General features: G+C 43.1%; 1 protein-coding gene across 1 annotated transcript in view; it reads right to left on the reverse strand.

The window, feature by feature from the left end:
* Window positions 1-16,441, reverse strand: part of UBE2G1 (ubiquitin conjugating enzyme E2 G1) — a 35,150-nt gene extending 18,709 nt beyond the window's left edge. The window contains exon 1 of the mRNA XM_060258842.1: window positions 15,913-16,441. Coding sequence (XP_060114825.1) covers window positions 15,913-15,958 — 46 coding nt within the window. The 5' untranslated portion in view covers window positions 15,959-16,441. The remainder of the gene's footprint in view (window positions 1-15,912) is intronic.
* Between the last annotated feature and the right edge of the window lie 333 nt (window positions 16,442-16,774).

The raw sequence follows: 16,774 nt of genomic DNA on the forward strand, positions 1-16,774 counted from the left end.
GTAAGAGTGTTGTTCACTGTGTGCACAGCTATATCTTACTCCCAGTTTATGGGCTATGTTATCAGTGTATGTAGTCCCTGCCATGGAACTAATTCCAAAAAACATGATTTAGTGAATAGTGCATTGGCTATGGCTTTACTTCAAAAGGTATACTGACTAACACTGCTTTACTGGGAAACAGTCCTCTACAAATTCAGGTCAAAGCAGCACCAGCTACAAAAATGACTAAGCATAAAAACAGCCCTATGGCTGAAGCAGCAGCTATGCTTGGCATCTCAACTTTTCAGCTTGGCATCTCAACTTTTCAGCTTTTTATTCATTTCTTTCAAGTACTCTTGGGTTTGTTTCCGCTACTCTGCAATTTAAATTAAATCACAAGCAAACTGGACAGGGCCTAGGTATTTTGTATAATGCCTAAGCCATCCACCAACCTTTTATAAGCTAAGAGAATCCAATCAGACTATTCTCTTGAATACTAGAATCAAATGCCTGGTTTTCTTTAGCCTAATGTATGGTGAGGAGGGGGGGGAGTTGAGGGACATAATTCTCAGCCACCCACAGATCAGCACCTGGAATAAAATGAAGGCCTGGACACAAAAGAAGCCACCAAGGTGAGGCTATCTTAAGCTGTCCCTGTATTTTTAGAATAACTAGATCTCTTTCTGAAACAGATTTATCTAAACTGCTGTAAGCAATACTAGCAAAAACCCTTTGGCTAACATAATGAAAAGGAGCCTTGCTTTCAAGGCACTGAATCTCAATTACTGAAGTTTGGATATACTATTAAATTTACCGTTACCCAAATGCAAGATTGCCTCCTACCAGAATCTAAAAGAAAGCAATGTTCTTTCCAAGTTCTTATCGTCAATTATATTTCCTGACACTACAATCATAGGGAAGAAGCTGTTTTGTCAGACAAGATCTAAAAGTGAGGATGTTGAACTTTCAAGTAGTCAGAAATTAAAATCAGCCCCATTCATTTCCCCAAGGGCCAACTTGTACATCTAGCAGCACTTCCACCATACAGCTGTGCCAGGCTTAAACACACCCATCCTCTCAGACTTGCATATACTTGCATCTGCACAAAGGAAGAGCTGTGTGAATCAGAAGCCTGTGTATACCACAAGATAGCAGCAGCCTCTTTTGGACCCTTTACAATAATACAATCTCCCATATGGTTTAGGTGGCGCACTATAAACTAGAGAGGATTGCATGAAGGAAGCTCAGCAAAGCTCCTGAATGTATCTATCGGCCCTTATTTTACTGAAGAGGCTTGGTCTGGAACTATGCTGGAACCGAGTCAAAAGAGGATAAACTGGAGTGTTGAGGTATACGTCTGCATGAGCACTTCTATTCAACACATGTAAAGTTTGACTAATGCTTATTCACCAACTTTTCTGACAGCTGATTTGTTTCCATTTTCAATTTAAGGAGCTAATTTATTTACAACACTTTATTTACAATACTTTTAGCCTACCTTTCTCCAAAAAGGACTCAGGGCAAATTACAGTAAACCACACAGAGTAAGATTAACATAAATCACCTAATCTGAAGTTATTAGAGTCAGAAATATATGCATGGGAGATCTCACAAGAACACCTTTCTAACTAATTCAGCTCTGCAAATCCTCTGGAAAATCAACAGCATGGGGGCCTTCCTGGGTTCCTCCATGATGCACAGGCCATCACTGTATAAAAGTTCTGGAGTAAGCAGAGACTGTTCTAACCCACCTGCAAAAGGGTGCAGCCAGATGGCCTTGACTGGCCAAGAAAAGTACTACAATTAGAGACAGGGCAGAAAGGATAAAGCAGAACTGTAGAGGTATGCTTTTAATAGTCCCTGTCTGTTGAAAGGGGCTAACACAAGTGGAGTTACTGAATGTATTGTTTTAAAATTATGGATTCTGATTTTATTCTCTTAACTGTGTGAGTCCTATAGTGTGGGGGGGAAAGGAAGGCAAAACATTCAATAAATAAACATAGGAACATCTATAGCTTTTAAAGATATTAAACAGTTATATACCTGTTTCTTAATGAATGACAATCTTTTCTAAAATAAGTGTCCATATAAGGTGTTTTACCTATATAATACATAGTGAAAATTTACAGAATCTATGTTGTACATTTCAACAGAACCAAAATGTGGAAAAGCAGAGTTTTTTTCATTCTACAGCTCTTTCTGCTAACAGCATATAGAATTTGCCACTTAAGATACACAGAATGCACGAAATAGCGATTTTGTTTCTGTGTTTGCATTCTGTTTTAGCCAAAGTCCTCCAAGCATGCAAGCATGAAAATTACAATTTTAAACAAAATTACTCCAAAACAAAACAGGACAGCAACAATTTAACACATCAATTCCTAATCTAGATTCAGATTTAGGGCAGGGGTCCCCAATCCCCAGTCCATGGACCGGTACCAGTCCATGGCCTGTTAGCAATCGGGCCGTGTGTTGTATAATTATTAAGAACATAAGAGAAGCCATGTTGGATCAGGCCAATGGCCCATTTCATTATATATTATAATGTAGTAGTAGTAGTAATTATAATACTAATAATATATTGTATTTATATCCTGACCTTCACACCAAATTTCAGAGTCTCAGAGAAGGTCACAATCTCCTTTATTTTCCTCCCCCACAAGAGACACCCTATGAGGCGGGTGGGGCTGAGAGCTCTCCCCAGAAGATGCCCTTTCAATGACAACTCTGGGAGAGCTATGGCTAACCCAAGGCCATTCTAGCAGCTGCAAGTGGAAGTGGGAAATCAAACCTGGTTCTCCCAGATAAGAGTCCACACACTTAACCACCACACCAAACTAATAGAAATAAAGCGCACAACTGTATCATCCCAAAAACATTGCCCCCCCCCCCCGGGCCGTGGAAAAATTGTCTTTCGCAAAACCAGTCCCTGGCGCCAAAAAGGTTGAGGACCAATAATTTAGGGAACCAAATGCTCCCTCTTAGGGCTACTGTAGTTCACACTGCAAATGCATGAAGGATAGTTCAACTCACATGGCCAATCACTACCACTAGGGAACTAATGTTGTCTATTCAAACAGAAATGCCCCCTCCCCAAGACAGTTTCCATTCACCCAATTAGGCCATCATTTTCCAGAAACAGTGGCTACTTCCAGAGATATCCCCTTCAGTAATATTAGAGGCAATTTTGCAAGATTTTAGCCAAGCATGTAAGCCATTCTATAGCAGCATAACAGAAAACCCCTCTAAAATCACTGGTGCACTTTACAACAGCAATCCTTTCAGCACCCTGCAACAGTTTGTGTATTTGCGTGCACACACACACACACCATACTGTAACTAGCATATGAAAAGTAATTATTCATGAGATCTCTTGCTCTGTTCTCAGGAGAGAAGCAAGAAGTTGCCAGGAACCCAAACCTGATCATACTTCAGGCAAATAAAGTCATTAGACTAGTTGGAAGGCAAGAAGCCTATAGCACAGTAAAACAGTTCTGCTGGCAGAGTGCATGACAAGGCTAAGTAACAAACAGACTATGGCCTCGCTTCTTAGTATCCTCTCCCCAGTTCAACATAAATGAAGATTAACTAACAAATTTCTACAACAAAAGGGATTTGCTAAACAGGAAAAACCACTTGAGTAAACAAGGCCATCAACTCAGTTAAACTTAGCTTCTCTTTCCTGTTTTGTCAGTACAGACTAACCACACTGATAGCAAAGGTAGACTAGTCTAAATGCCTGAGCTCAGACTGGCCAAGTCTCCATTCAGTTTTTGTCACACACATTTGGAGTTGTTTTATGTTATGCTTGGCTCAACACAGGCCTACTTGTTTATCTTTTCCATAAACTAAATACCATTGGAGATGTTTCTGCTGTTTCAGTACTCATGTTTTTAAAATCAATGCTGCCCACAAAACAAGTGTGAAGTAATTGAGTCGGGCTGAATTATCAAGCTACAGGAGTGTCTACGAGGACATCGACAATCACTATCAGAACTGGCACAAGCTAGTCACTGAATCCTGCTAATCCAGTTATGTCCAGACTGGATCAGGAGCTACAATTGTTACCCTGCAGCATTTCAGTCAGTAAATTCACATGAAGAAAACACGCAGAAGCAAGGAATTCCACGTCAAGGACTACAAAGCAGCCGTTTATAACTCTGTGGGCTTTCTGCCTTCTTAGGCAACAGATGTAGTCGAGTTAGTTTGTCCACTACTTGTGCAAATTTTAAGGCTCTTGATTAGTATTTGTATCCTGACCTGGATAGCTCAGGCTAGCCCAACCTCATCAGATCTCAGAAGCTAACCCTGGTCAGTATTTGGATGCCAGACCACCAAGGAATACCAGGGTCACTACTCAGGGGCAGGCAGTAGAAAATCACCTCTGAGCATCTCTTGCCCTGAAAACCCTATAGGATCACCATAAGTCAGCTGTGACTTGATGGCAAAAAGTGTATTTATGTGATTTACCCAGTCTTTGTACTGGGTGAACAGATTAGAAAAACCTAACAAGCTGCTATACTTTATGGACTATTTTAATAAGCAAACAATTTGTCTAGTGATGAAAACACATACTTTTTAGCTGACAAAAGCATGTACTGCTCCTCAACATTTAAGTCTGAAGAAGTGCCAACAGGAAAAAAAACCCCTTTCCAGTCACTTTAATACTGCACCATCCTTAGGCCATCTGTAATACCCTTTCTTTTTCTTACTTTCAGTTGTACAATAAAGTAAACGTTTGTTCTGCCAGTTCTCTCAGCCTGGTGCTGAGAAAAAAGGTTATGCAGGACAGCCCAGGCAGAGATACCATCAAAGGGCAGTTCTTATTAACCAAGCTGCCTGCTTTTCCTTTTAATAAACAGCATTCAAAAGTATATAGGGCATCTCTGCCTGAACCCCACTCCAAATCAGATTCCAAGACTAAACAACCCAAGCAACACTTTGAAATTAAATACTGTGAAGTCCTCAGAGCTTAAGTAGTTTGTTCATTACTCTTAACCATCGTTATTAGATACACTTCATTTATAGTCCACTTTCCTCACCAAGACTCAAGACAGATTGGATCAGGCAAGAACTAAAGTTTTGGGCAGATGTATACTGTGAAACAGCAAGAAAACTTTTGTGAGGAGTTTCACTTGGTAAAGTCACCACCTGCTTTCTATAGTCGGTTAAGTATGGATCTCCAACACTGTATTTAAACAGTACACAGAAAGAGAGGCTGGAATATAAAAAAGTTCATCAAATTCCTGTCAGACAAGCACAAAAATGATTTTTACTTGTTTCTCCTCTGTTTCTTGTGCCTTTATATAATTATAGTTCCTGAGTATTCAAGACATATTTATTAGGAACCCTGCTCATCATAAACCCTACAAACTAAGCTATCCTGATGTAAAAGTCTGGATAAATTTAGAATATTTAAGCACAAGTTTGGAATTTCACTTTATGACAACACTGAAAGGATTACTGCAAGCTTCTGGTTCTTTGTAATGTTCAAATAGGTATGATCTCCATTTAAAGTTGGCAATACTCAACTAGCCCATATTTGGAAGTGTGCATAACATCTTCATGGGGCAAATGAATAAAACAAACCTTCCTTTAAAAGAGCCATAATATTTTGGATATATACAGCTTAATTTCCCAGTAGCTTCTCTATAAAAATGAATTTTATACATACTTTTCTTTATGTTTTAAAGATACTTGAAGTATGATTGCAAGGCAATTGACATTCTGCACTCCAATTCTGGACATCAAGCTACACAATTAGTAGAACGTTTACTATTTGGAAGGTTTTGTGAGAGTTCTAAGGCAAGGGAACAGGTGGGGACAAGAGACTGCAAGGGGTCATAAATGACAGCCATGCATCTGCAATCTGGAGCAAGGATTTATGTCAATAAACACATCCAGGGGTCGTTTTGTAGAAAAATAGGTGGTGGAGCTCATCCAGAGATTGCTATGCAGCTGCACCTACTATTCAATGGACAAGGTGGGGAGGAGGTGGAACCCTCAGAAAGGTTCAGGAGCTGCACTCCTGTGAGCTCTTGCTGAATGCGAGGCCTGAACACACCCCAGCTCTTTGAAAAGTAATTGTCAAAAGTCTCATGAAATTATAAGATATCAGAGGCAGGATCCCATTCAGAGCTGTGAGCATGCAGATTACAAAAGTCAAACCGCTTCGACAGTAAGCTGCTCTCATCACTGAAGTGATTTACTGTGCTTTAAGATCTTAAAGCATCTGTTCACAGCTTTAGCTTTTAGGGAGGTCTGAGGCACCTAAAGAAACGTTGACTAACTATGATAGCTTCTGCAAATTCTTTGGCTATGTGTCCTAAACTCAACTAGGATTAACACTGTATGGGCTACCTAAAAGTTTTACTTCGCCTTGTATAAATTACAGAGGATCTTCACACCTGACTCCACTATAAAGATGAAGAATCACTTAGCTTGGTATACGGTTCCATTGAACCAGTAACAAAGTTAGGACCAAAGCTTTAACTGTTCTCTCAGAGGAAATATTAGTTTATAGTTTGGACTAACTTGAAAATTTAAGGAAACATTTTACTTGGATTATATTCATTATATTGTCAAATTTGATTCAATGACACAATTATTAAGAATTCCAAAATAAGTCACCTCAGTGAAAGTCAAGAAATCAATTAAGACAATGCCCCAAATCTCGGCTGTATTGGCAGGGAACCTGGTAGATACCCACCTCCCAGATCAGGAAATAATCAAAACAGAGCCATGGAGGATTTCAAAGGTCTTCAGGCAACTGCTATACCTTTAGAAAGCTGACCTTACATAGTAGTAAGACAGTATTTAAAGTACCTCTAAATGGGATAAATCAGACAGTTAGTATGAATGGGTGTATAAAGCCAGGCCTCTATAAGGGTAACTCATGAGGGCTGGGATGACAATAAGTTATTTAATGATCAAATATTCCAGGAAGCCAAGAATGGCCTTGTCTAAATAGCACCTACCATTTAACTCTGGGGTGTCAAACTCATTTGTTATGAAGGCTGGATATGACCTAAATGAGACCTTGTCAGGCCAAGCAGGGCGCGCCGGGCTGGGCCATGCGTGTACCTATTTAAGATTAGGTAGCAGAGATATAAACTTTTTAAAGGACACAGACAAATATAACAAAAGATTTTTTTAAGTAAAATAAAACATGCTTAAAACATTAGCACTTGTTGGTCTTGAAGGTGCTTTCGTATTTCTCCCATGGATTTTTTTTATTAGGGAACTGGGCAAAGGAAACTCTGGCTCTTTCCCTCCCTTCCCAAAGGACCAGGAGGTGGAGGTGCCTCAACCAATGAAGAAAACTGAGGTTTTGCTCTGTAGCTCCCGTGCAATTGAGCAAGCCTTGCAAAGCAAGCTGAGATGCAGAAAGAAGCAAGAGAGGAAGAAGGAAGCAGACAAGAGCCAGTGACTTGGGGGCCTCATAGGAGCCCTCTGGAGGCCTGATTCGGCACCAGGCCGCATGTTTGACACCCCTGATTTAACTGCAGCATCTGACAGCTGAAGTCAGAGCTCTTCGCTCCTCAGCTCATTCTTCTTCTCCCCACAGTGCTTACCAGGGCAATGGCGGAGGTTCAAAGGTCTAACATATAAATGCATTTTAAACTCATCTTGTATGATTTCTAAAATATGTTACTTCAACTGCACATGTATTTAAATTTTAGATTACACTGTTATACTTGATAATGTATTTATTATCACTGCTTCATAACCATTAACTAGGTTGGTTTTGTGCTGAGAAATTTGATGTCTTAAATATATACTTGACAGCTCAAATGGATTTCACTCAAGATTGTGGCTATGTACCATGCACAGGTACGATATTCTACCCAAATGTTCCTTCAGCATTATTTGAAAATGGGTGTTAATCTCAGGCTTCAGAGTACACCCTTATAAATGGCATTTTGTTCCCCAGGCAGAAAGTGCAACCACTCATTACTTTTCTGGGATCAGTCTCACTAATGGATTAGAAATGGTCAGCCTGTCTATGACACTGATTGCCATTAATATTCTCATAGGATTTATGATGCTCAAGGTCAAACTAGTGCAGAATTCTACCTGTCTTACTAAGCTGGTTTTAAAACCACACAAAAGGTTATTTAAACCCAGCATCAAGCACATCCCCTTGCAACAGTGTAGACAGATGCACATGATCCTCAGTGCCTCAGACTATCACATGGCTCAGTTTTCAAGCTATCATAAGACCACTACACCAAATATTCACTCTTCACATAAAAAAATTGTTTAGGCTTTATGCCGAAGAGTTACTCTTCTTCCTCTCAGAGCTGCACCACACATAGGAGTGCTCTAATTCCTAGCCCTGGACAACATTATGTTGGGAAGCAGGATTCCTAGGAACAGTTCCTTCTCCAATACCTCCTCAGCTGCATGGATTCCCAGTTGTGTATCCCCAACTGTACAAGTGCTCTAGACTGAGAACAACAGAATGTTAGTCAAGGTCTTCTTCCTTAAAGGTAAAAGGTAAAGATAGTCCCCTGTGCAAGCACCAGTCATTTCCGACTCTGAGGTGATGTCGCATCATGATGTTTTCATGGCAGACTTTTTACGGATGGTTTGCCATTGCCTTCCCCAGTCATCTACACTTTCCCCCCAGCAAGCTGGGTAGTCATTTTACTGACCTCGGAGGGATGGAAGGTTGAGTCAACCTTGAGCTGGCTACCTACACCCAGCTTCCGCTGCGATTGAACTCAGGTCGTGAGCAGAGAGCTTGCAGTACTGTAGCTTTACCACTCTGTGCCACGGTCTTCTTCCTTAATATACATCAACTAAATACTTGGGCCTAGAAAAGCCAAACGCTGTCATCATCCTTTGATTACCTTTGTGTTCCACTGTCTTTTAGATGCTGTCATTTAAACAAAAGTCTGCTTCACCCACATATAATCCTTACAGTCAATTCAACAGTAGTTTCTCCTCGCTTCTCTTATCTCAACATACAAGCACTGCTAGCACCAAATTCATGGGCAAACTCAAAAACTTTTAAATTTCATTTCAGAGCCTACTGAAAAAGGACATTGGCAACACAAGGCAAGTAAGGCTTTCAAGCTTGTAGTGTCAAAGCATGACACTGTCAGAAGTGCTAACTTTCTTGTGCTCGGCTATCCAAGGTATTGTAGAATATCCTTTGCCAGAAAAAAGGTATTGTTCTGTTCAACTAAGAAGCACAGGAAGCGGTTTAGAACATGAAAACAAATTCCAGAACTGCGCTAATATTTTTCATGAAATTGCTGTTCTATTAATTCTTCATGTACCTCCCCAAATTTTACATTTTATTTAACAGCATCTGCAAGTTCTTTTCCAATTTACCATAGCTGCCAAGCAATTTGAGGACAGGGGGAGGGGAAGAGAGGAAAACACATATATGGAAGTGGGCCCCTCTTTTTAAAATCTACACATAAATTCTTTGTGAGGAGAGCTCTCTGCAGGGAGCTCTACAACTAGCTCCAGGCATATTCATGGAAGCCCTGGTATGCCTACACAAGGGAAAAGTTACAACAGCCAATTCTGCAGAATCCAAGTGACTTCTCATAATTGTTTACTCAGAAATTACTAAAGTCTTCCCACTGCGAGAGTAATTGTCTTGTTCTTGCCAAGCCAAACAGCTCTAGAAACTTTCACACCAAAATGCGCCCAAGACAGATTTCAACTGCTCATTTAGGCAGCTGTCTTCAAGTACAGCACAACTAGATCTTCCTAGAGACAGCTCTGCCTCAAGAAAACATCCAACAAGCACAACGTTTCAGAAGCTTCCCCTCTGAAACACTACTCACTTCCTATTAACGAACAGAGCATAAATACAGTTAGCTGTTTCCCATTTGTGAACTTACCTAGCTAATGCTATTATATTGTGCTAACAACACATCCTGTCATTCTGGGAAGCAGCCACAAGTTTACCAGCCACAAAGGATAACCAACCAATGGAGATGCCTAGGCTCAGGGTGAGGTTGGAAGGCTCATGGAAACCTCGCTGAAGCTAAGCAGGTCTGGCCAGTGCCTGCATACCCTGTTTTTACTGCCTGGAGTTCCACAATAGAAAGGAAAAGAAAAGGAAAGGTCCCCTGTGCATGCACCAGTCATTTCCGATTCTGGGATGACGTTGCTTTCACAACGTTTTCATGACAGACTTTTTACGGGGTGGTTTGCCATTGCCTTCCCCAGTCTTTTACACTTTCCCCCCAGCAAGCTGGGTACTCGTTTTTCCGACCTCGGAAGGATGGAAGGCTGAGTCAACCTTGGGCCGGCTACCTGAATTCAGCTTCTGCCACAATCGAACTCAGGTCATGAGCAGAGAGTTCAGATCCACAGTACTGCAGTATTGCTGCTTTACCACTCTGCGCCACGGGGCAGGATATAAATGTACTGAATAGTTTAATTCCAGGCTTCCCATCCACCACAGCAGGTGCTGCACACTAGGAGACTGCAGTTAAGTCGCCTGTGCTCAAGCAATGTTTAAGTATTGCTAACCAACAGATTGTGGTGATATTGCTTACCGACAGATTGTGGTGATAAACACCTTCAGATGCCTATTTGAGTCTACCTCCCAATTTTGACACCCACCTCATAAGGCATTTAAAGTGTGAGAGCACACCATGTGTCACAAGCCATGCATCATAAAAGAGAGGGGGATTTTTTGTGGTATTAACTGCTGTAATAAATATGTTTACCCAAGGTCCTGCAAAACACCGATGTTTTTGCTGCAAAAGACTAACACGGCTGCTACTGTGGAAAGAGGTGCCTGAAAAAACAGCTGATATACAAGTGTGACAGAAGTAGATAGTAATACAACTTGCTAACATTCTGACGTTTAAAGATTAGAACAGCTGAAACTTGGACACCAGTGCCAGTTAACAGGAGGGGGTTGGGGACATCAGCTGCGCGAGGGAGTTCCCTCTTGGAGCAGACAGCCATAGGAAAGAGAGCTTGGGAAGTCTGAATTTCCTGAGCAGTCTATTTTTTTTTGTGAGGGGAGGGTGGAATTCTCTTATCAAGAGGAAGTCCTCCTTTGCCAAGATGTCTGCATAGAACACAACTTTAACATTATTCCTGCTTCAACCAGATAAATACACATACAACCTCTCACCTGGTCAGCAACTATTAAAATGCTACCAGCCCCCACAGTGACACCACAGACTAATACACATGACTCTCAAGGGATCTCTGACTCACATACCACTACCAACACATATAAAAAGTTCAGAATTTGTAGTATTCATGTTAAGCTTAGCCTTACTAACAGTTGATAGCACAGTATAAGGAGATTGGCATGCAGAAGTGCACTTCCATATGCATGTAACTTGCTGGATCAAAAACTACAGGCACATACTGAAAGTCCAACGAAATACAATAGTGTCACCCCATCCCACTTTATTTACAATGAGAGCCACAACTCTACCTACATTCTGGCATAAGTGATCCTCAGTTCAGTTACCTTTATTGGCATTGAAGGAAAGAGAAAAGAGAAAATACAGATGTACACAGATATACACAAACATATACATACAAATAGATAAAACATGCCAGCAGGTGTCAACACACAAAAACACGTTCTAAAAGGGTCTAAAATCCATACAAAAATAAGTCAGTAAGTGATCCATAAAGAATCATTTTTACTTCAGACCAGAGCTGCATCATGGTATAAATGTTTATGATTTTTATATCATGAAAACAACCACTGAGAGTTTAAAAAGTTGAATACTTTTTAAATGAAAATGTCACAAGGTGGTATAACAGGAGGCAGGAGCTTTACATGCCTGCATTCATACCAATTGCTAATTTCAATTTGCCCCAGACTTGTAGGCACGTACAGCTGATCTGTCAGCCTAGACTGATTTTTCTGATTGATTATTTTTTTGCCATTCTTTCTCCCCTTTCCCAAATTAATAAAGAATCTCATGTTTCTTCCTCCTTCAGGGGTGCTAGAGGCTGCTAAATGTGGGAAACACTGAACCATTGAGTTGCTAGTTAACACTTGTATTAAGAGGGCTTCTCGTTAATATCTTGTTCTCAATATTTAGATCCAGGTGGACAACTGTGTTGGCCTGAAGCAGAAGAAGCAAGTTGGAGTCCAGTAGCACCTTTACGACCAACAAAGTTTTATTGAGAATGTAAGCTGTCATGTGCTAAAAAGCACACTTCAAGAACGAAAGCTTATATTCTCAATAAAGCTTCGTTGGTCTTAAAAGGTGCTACTGGACTCCAGCTTTGTTTTATTGCATGGGGTCTGTTATTCTGACATCATGTGCAATGACAAGGTAATTACACAGCACACCATTTTGCCATATATGATACAGTAAAGCATCTTATAGTTGTCACTGTACATTGTATTGAAGATGAAGTAGCATTTATTAACTGCACTGCCATGTAACTGACACCAAAGCTAAAGACGACAACACACCTTACCATTCATTCAAACCCAAAAACAGCTGTAGAAGACACCCATGCTTGTGCAATAATTTAGTATTTATACCTAGTTCTTCCAGTATATTTTGTACTGTTGCAGCAGTCTTTTCTTTCCCACTCTGCTTCATGCACTATTTTTAAACACTCTTCAGCTAGAGTATAGCTGCTCAAAGTCACACTATACACAACCCCATATGTTTGCTTATGGTAATCTGAAGCAATCGTTTTTATGCAAGGTAAGTCAAATGGCTGGTTGATCTAGAGACTATTTCATCTTGACAGCAGGAATCAGAGAAGCTGAGTCCAGGTGGGAAAAGGACAAGAAAGTGAAGTAGTGACACATGCTGTTTTTACACAGTCACTGTTGGCTTTTTTCTCTTTAAATATGACCATTCAGGAATTCTCTACATGTGTCTGGTACTATATAGCTGGGACAGGCCAAGCTCAGTCTGTCTGTCTATATTAACAGCTAAACACTGTTAGCCAAGCGATACTGGCCAGGCTACAGACAAAGGAAGGGGGAGGGGAGAAGTTGAGGAACCAAGTAAGGAAAGTAAAGGAAGTAGTCAGTTTTCCCAATGATATTCTAAGCTAGGTTGTGATCCTCTATCAATCCCATCCCCAGTCTTCAGATCGAGTTAGCCTTCTTCAGAGAGAGCCCCCTCTACTTATGTTCTTATTACCTTGAAAAAACAAAAACTGAATTTAAGAAAAGAACAGCTACTCAGAAAATATCACCTACTCTCAGAGGGGTTTAGAAAGGAAAAGCCCTGGCAGAAGTTCTACTAAGAAAAAAATTGAAATAACACCCCATTAGAGTTCCCTGTTATGGATTTGAAACAATACTAATTAATCCCCCTGCACCCCCCCCCCCCCCACAATATACTAATCCACAGATGTCAACTGTGTTTTGAACAAAGCAGTCAATGTACAAGCTCATTCTATAGATTGATATATTGGACAAAAGGGTTGGGGAGAAAATCAGAGCAGCAGCTCATAGCCTTCTCTAAATAGAGTTAAAAAGCACAACCAGCCCCCTTCTCTCTCTTTGAGGTTACTCCTAGCTTACAAAATGCCAGCTTCATACCACTGAAACCTCAGACAATATCAGTTCATCTTTCTATTCTTCAAGTATGACCCCAACTTCTTAACCCCACCAAATCCACAATTAACCCCCTCAAACAGACTCACCTGCCCTTGACCTCTACAACTACTGCAGTTCTGCAAAACTAATCAGGGCCTACTTTATAACCATCATTTTACCCTATGTACCTTCTCTACTGCATATGCTGTCCTCAGGTTAATCACCCCCCTTGCCCACCCCTCACTTACAAAAACAATCACTTCTTCCAGATTCTAGTTGTTCAGTAACTCCTTTATCACTTGCACAAGAGACTTCCTTTGTAGCCTGTCCCTCCAGCACATACAAGCTTTAACCAGTTCTAGTCTTCCGTTATTTCTAAGCCCCACTCAGAACATTCTGGCCATTCCTACCAGCTAGTGTTTCCAGACTTCTTTTACCTCTCTTTAACTCCTGTCCCCCAATTAGTTAAAAGTATCTCTCTCTTGGCTTTCTACCCACAATAGTAAGACCCTTCACAAATCCTCCATCTTGTTCAGTCTTCAACATCAAATCAAGTCATCTTCAATGTTCCCTCTAAGCTGCAGAATCTTGTGAGCAAAAATTCTATTTTGTGAGCTACAGCATAAATTAGTGTGCTCTGGGGTCATCCTTCCTGAACTAAGACAAAAATGTGTGAGTTGGAGGCTAAAAATCTGTGAGCTAGCTCATGCTAACTCATTTCATACCTTGAGCTTCCTCCTCCTTATGTTCAAGCACTCCCCCTTGTTTCTGCTTCAGCTGAAGCTTCCTTACTGTCTCCCATTTCCTCCTTGACACCTTGATCAACCCTCCTATCCACCTTCAATGAGCCTCTCTTCACGCTCAGCCTTCTTTGCACTCCTGCCAGGTATAAACAGGAATTATTTCTCATCCAGTAGGGCGGTTCTTACATTCCAACCCTCCCCCTTGGTGCACCAGAGACAGTCTTCCCCAGGCACCTTGCTTATTTCTATTCCTGCTCACTTGCTGCACTGTGAATTTGTTTACACCCAAATTCCATGTCAGACTATATATCCTGCCAATACTCTACTGCCTCCTTCGCCATTCCACTTACTCTCTTCTTCCCTTGCTCACTTATTGTTCCTCCGGCTAGCTCATTCCTCAGAAAACCCTCTACCAAGCTTAACACCTCACAACACACTCATGCCCACAGCTTCACCTCCCCATACAGTGCTTAACTGACATTCTCTCAATTAGTAACTTCTAATGGAGATAGCCTGTTCTCAGAGTGCCTGTCTCCTCTGTGCTGTGATAACTGAAGCCCCCTTCCCCTTTACCTCCAGCTACCTCATTTCATCCCCAGCTTCTGACTGTGCATTCACAAAGCTCTCCTTTGACTCACTTCCTCCCAGCTCCTACTTTTCTCAAAGAAGCCAACTCAATTGTTTCCCAACCAGACTTTATTCTCTCCTACTGCACAGAACCAGAACCCCACACAAAGGCACCCCACCCGACTCTTAAATCCAAACCCCAGCCAAACACACTTCACAGCCTTCCCTGCTACAAGCCCTTCAACCCCTCAGGGAACTCCCCACCTACTGCTACCCTCCACAACCCCACATTTGATCCAGGATTGCTCTGGCTGAGAAAAGTTCTCTTTGCAGTTGCACCCCCCCACGTTCTCTCCTTGGGGTACCAGAGTGGAGGAAATCTTCCTTAATCCCACCATACTACACCTCTTCCCAATCACATTTCCCTCCTACAGCACCCCTTTGGAGCAGAGGGGCTCACCTGAGAGCATTAAGGTAGGTGGCACCCCAACCAATGTTCCCTCTAAGCTGTGGAGTCTTGTGAGCAAAAATTCTACTCTGTGAGCTACTGGCATTAAAGTTGCGAGCTCCTGCATAAACCAGTGTGCTCTGGGGCCATTTTTCCTGAGCTGAGACAAAAGTGTGTGAGCTGGAGGCTAAAAAACCGTGAGCTGGCTCACACTAACTCAGCTTCGAGGGAACACTGACCCCAACCCTTCCTACTACATCCCCCAAGAACCCCACACGCCCAACTGCCTCCCTGCACTGCAGCCACCCCTTCCGCCACTGCTAAACCTCGCTGTCTTTTCTACTCCCCACAGTCGCCCGTCCCTCCCCCGACATTTCCTCCCCGCTCACCGCAGAAGCGCCCCATCACCTTCCCTGAGCCCCTCTCCGTCCCCTTTCTTCTCACGCATACTCCTTTATGGCCATTAGGGCCCCCCCCCACACACACACACAAGGTCCCTTCCTGCTCGCCTGGGGAAGGCCCCCTTCGGCGCCCCTCCCTCCCTCCCCACTTCCTTCTCCTCCCCCCAAGCCCCCCTCAGCCCCTTCCCCCACGGGGATGTGCGTCTCTCCCCAGCCCAGGCCGAGCACAGAGTGGCGGGAGGGCGGCCTCGGTACCTGCCAGCTGTCTCCGCAGTAGCAGCGCGGACTGGAGCTCCGTCATTCTCCCCGCCGCCGGTGCCCGGGGAGGGAGTCTGGGGCGGCGGCGGCGCTCCTCCTTCTCCTCCTCCTGCTACCACCGGGCTCGATGCGGCCAGCCGGCGAATCGTCGTCCCTCGTCCCACCTCACGCCCGCCGGGGGCCGGCCTGCCCGCCCGCTCGTCCTCTCAGCGCCGCCGCCGCCGCCGCCACAGCAGCAGCAGCGCCTCGGAGTCCCTCTGCTGGGGGGATGAGGGGGGAAGGGAGAGGGGGGAGGGGGATCGCTGAGGGAGAGTTTTATTGAGATTTCCCCCTTTTGAGGCAGCCGCTCCTCACGAGGGGTCGGGGAGATGGCGCGAGCCGCGCGTCTCTCTCTTTCTCCCTCGTCAAACCTCCCTCCGCTTTCCCCCCGATTTTTTTTTTTTTTAATTTCCCCCCACTCTCTCTCTGTTCTTCTCCCCCTCACGGAATTTCACTGCACTCGGGCGCCTCGGCGCGCAGGCGCATTACACACGCACGCGTCGTTGTCGTCTCCTCTTCCCTTCCCCCCTCCCTCCCTTTTCGTGTTTCTCGCCTATCGTCAGCGCGGTCGGCGTCTCGCCGAGAGCGGCGCCATGTTGGGGAGGTCGGTGGGTGCGAAGGGAGAGCGGCTAGGGAAGGGAAGCGCGCTGCGAAGAACGGCGGCCTCTGACATATAAATAAATAAAGCCGCCGCCATCTTGGGAAGGGCAAAGGCTAGTTCTGACTGAGGGTTTTTTTTTTTTAACGCTTAAAAGTTCATCCAGGGGGAAGCCCCATCGCAGCTGCAAAGAAATCATTTTTTTTCTTTTTTCAGCCTCTG

The sequence above is a fragment of the Heteronotia binoei genome, chromosome 18, assembly GCF_032191835.1.
Source record: "Heteronotia binoei isolate CCM8104 ecotype False Entrance Well chromosome 18, APGP_CSIRO_Hbin_v1, whole genome shotgun sequence".
In the NCBI taxonomy this organism is placed as follows: domain Eukaryota; kingdom Metazoa; phylum Chordata; class Lepidosauria; order Squamata; family Gekkonidae; genus Heteronotia; species Heteronotia binoei.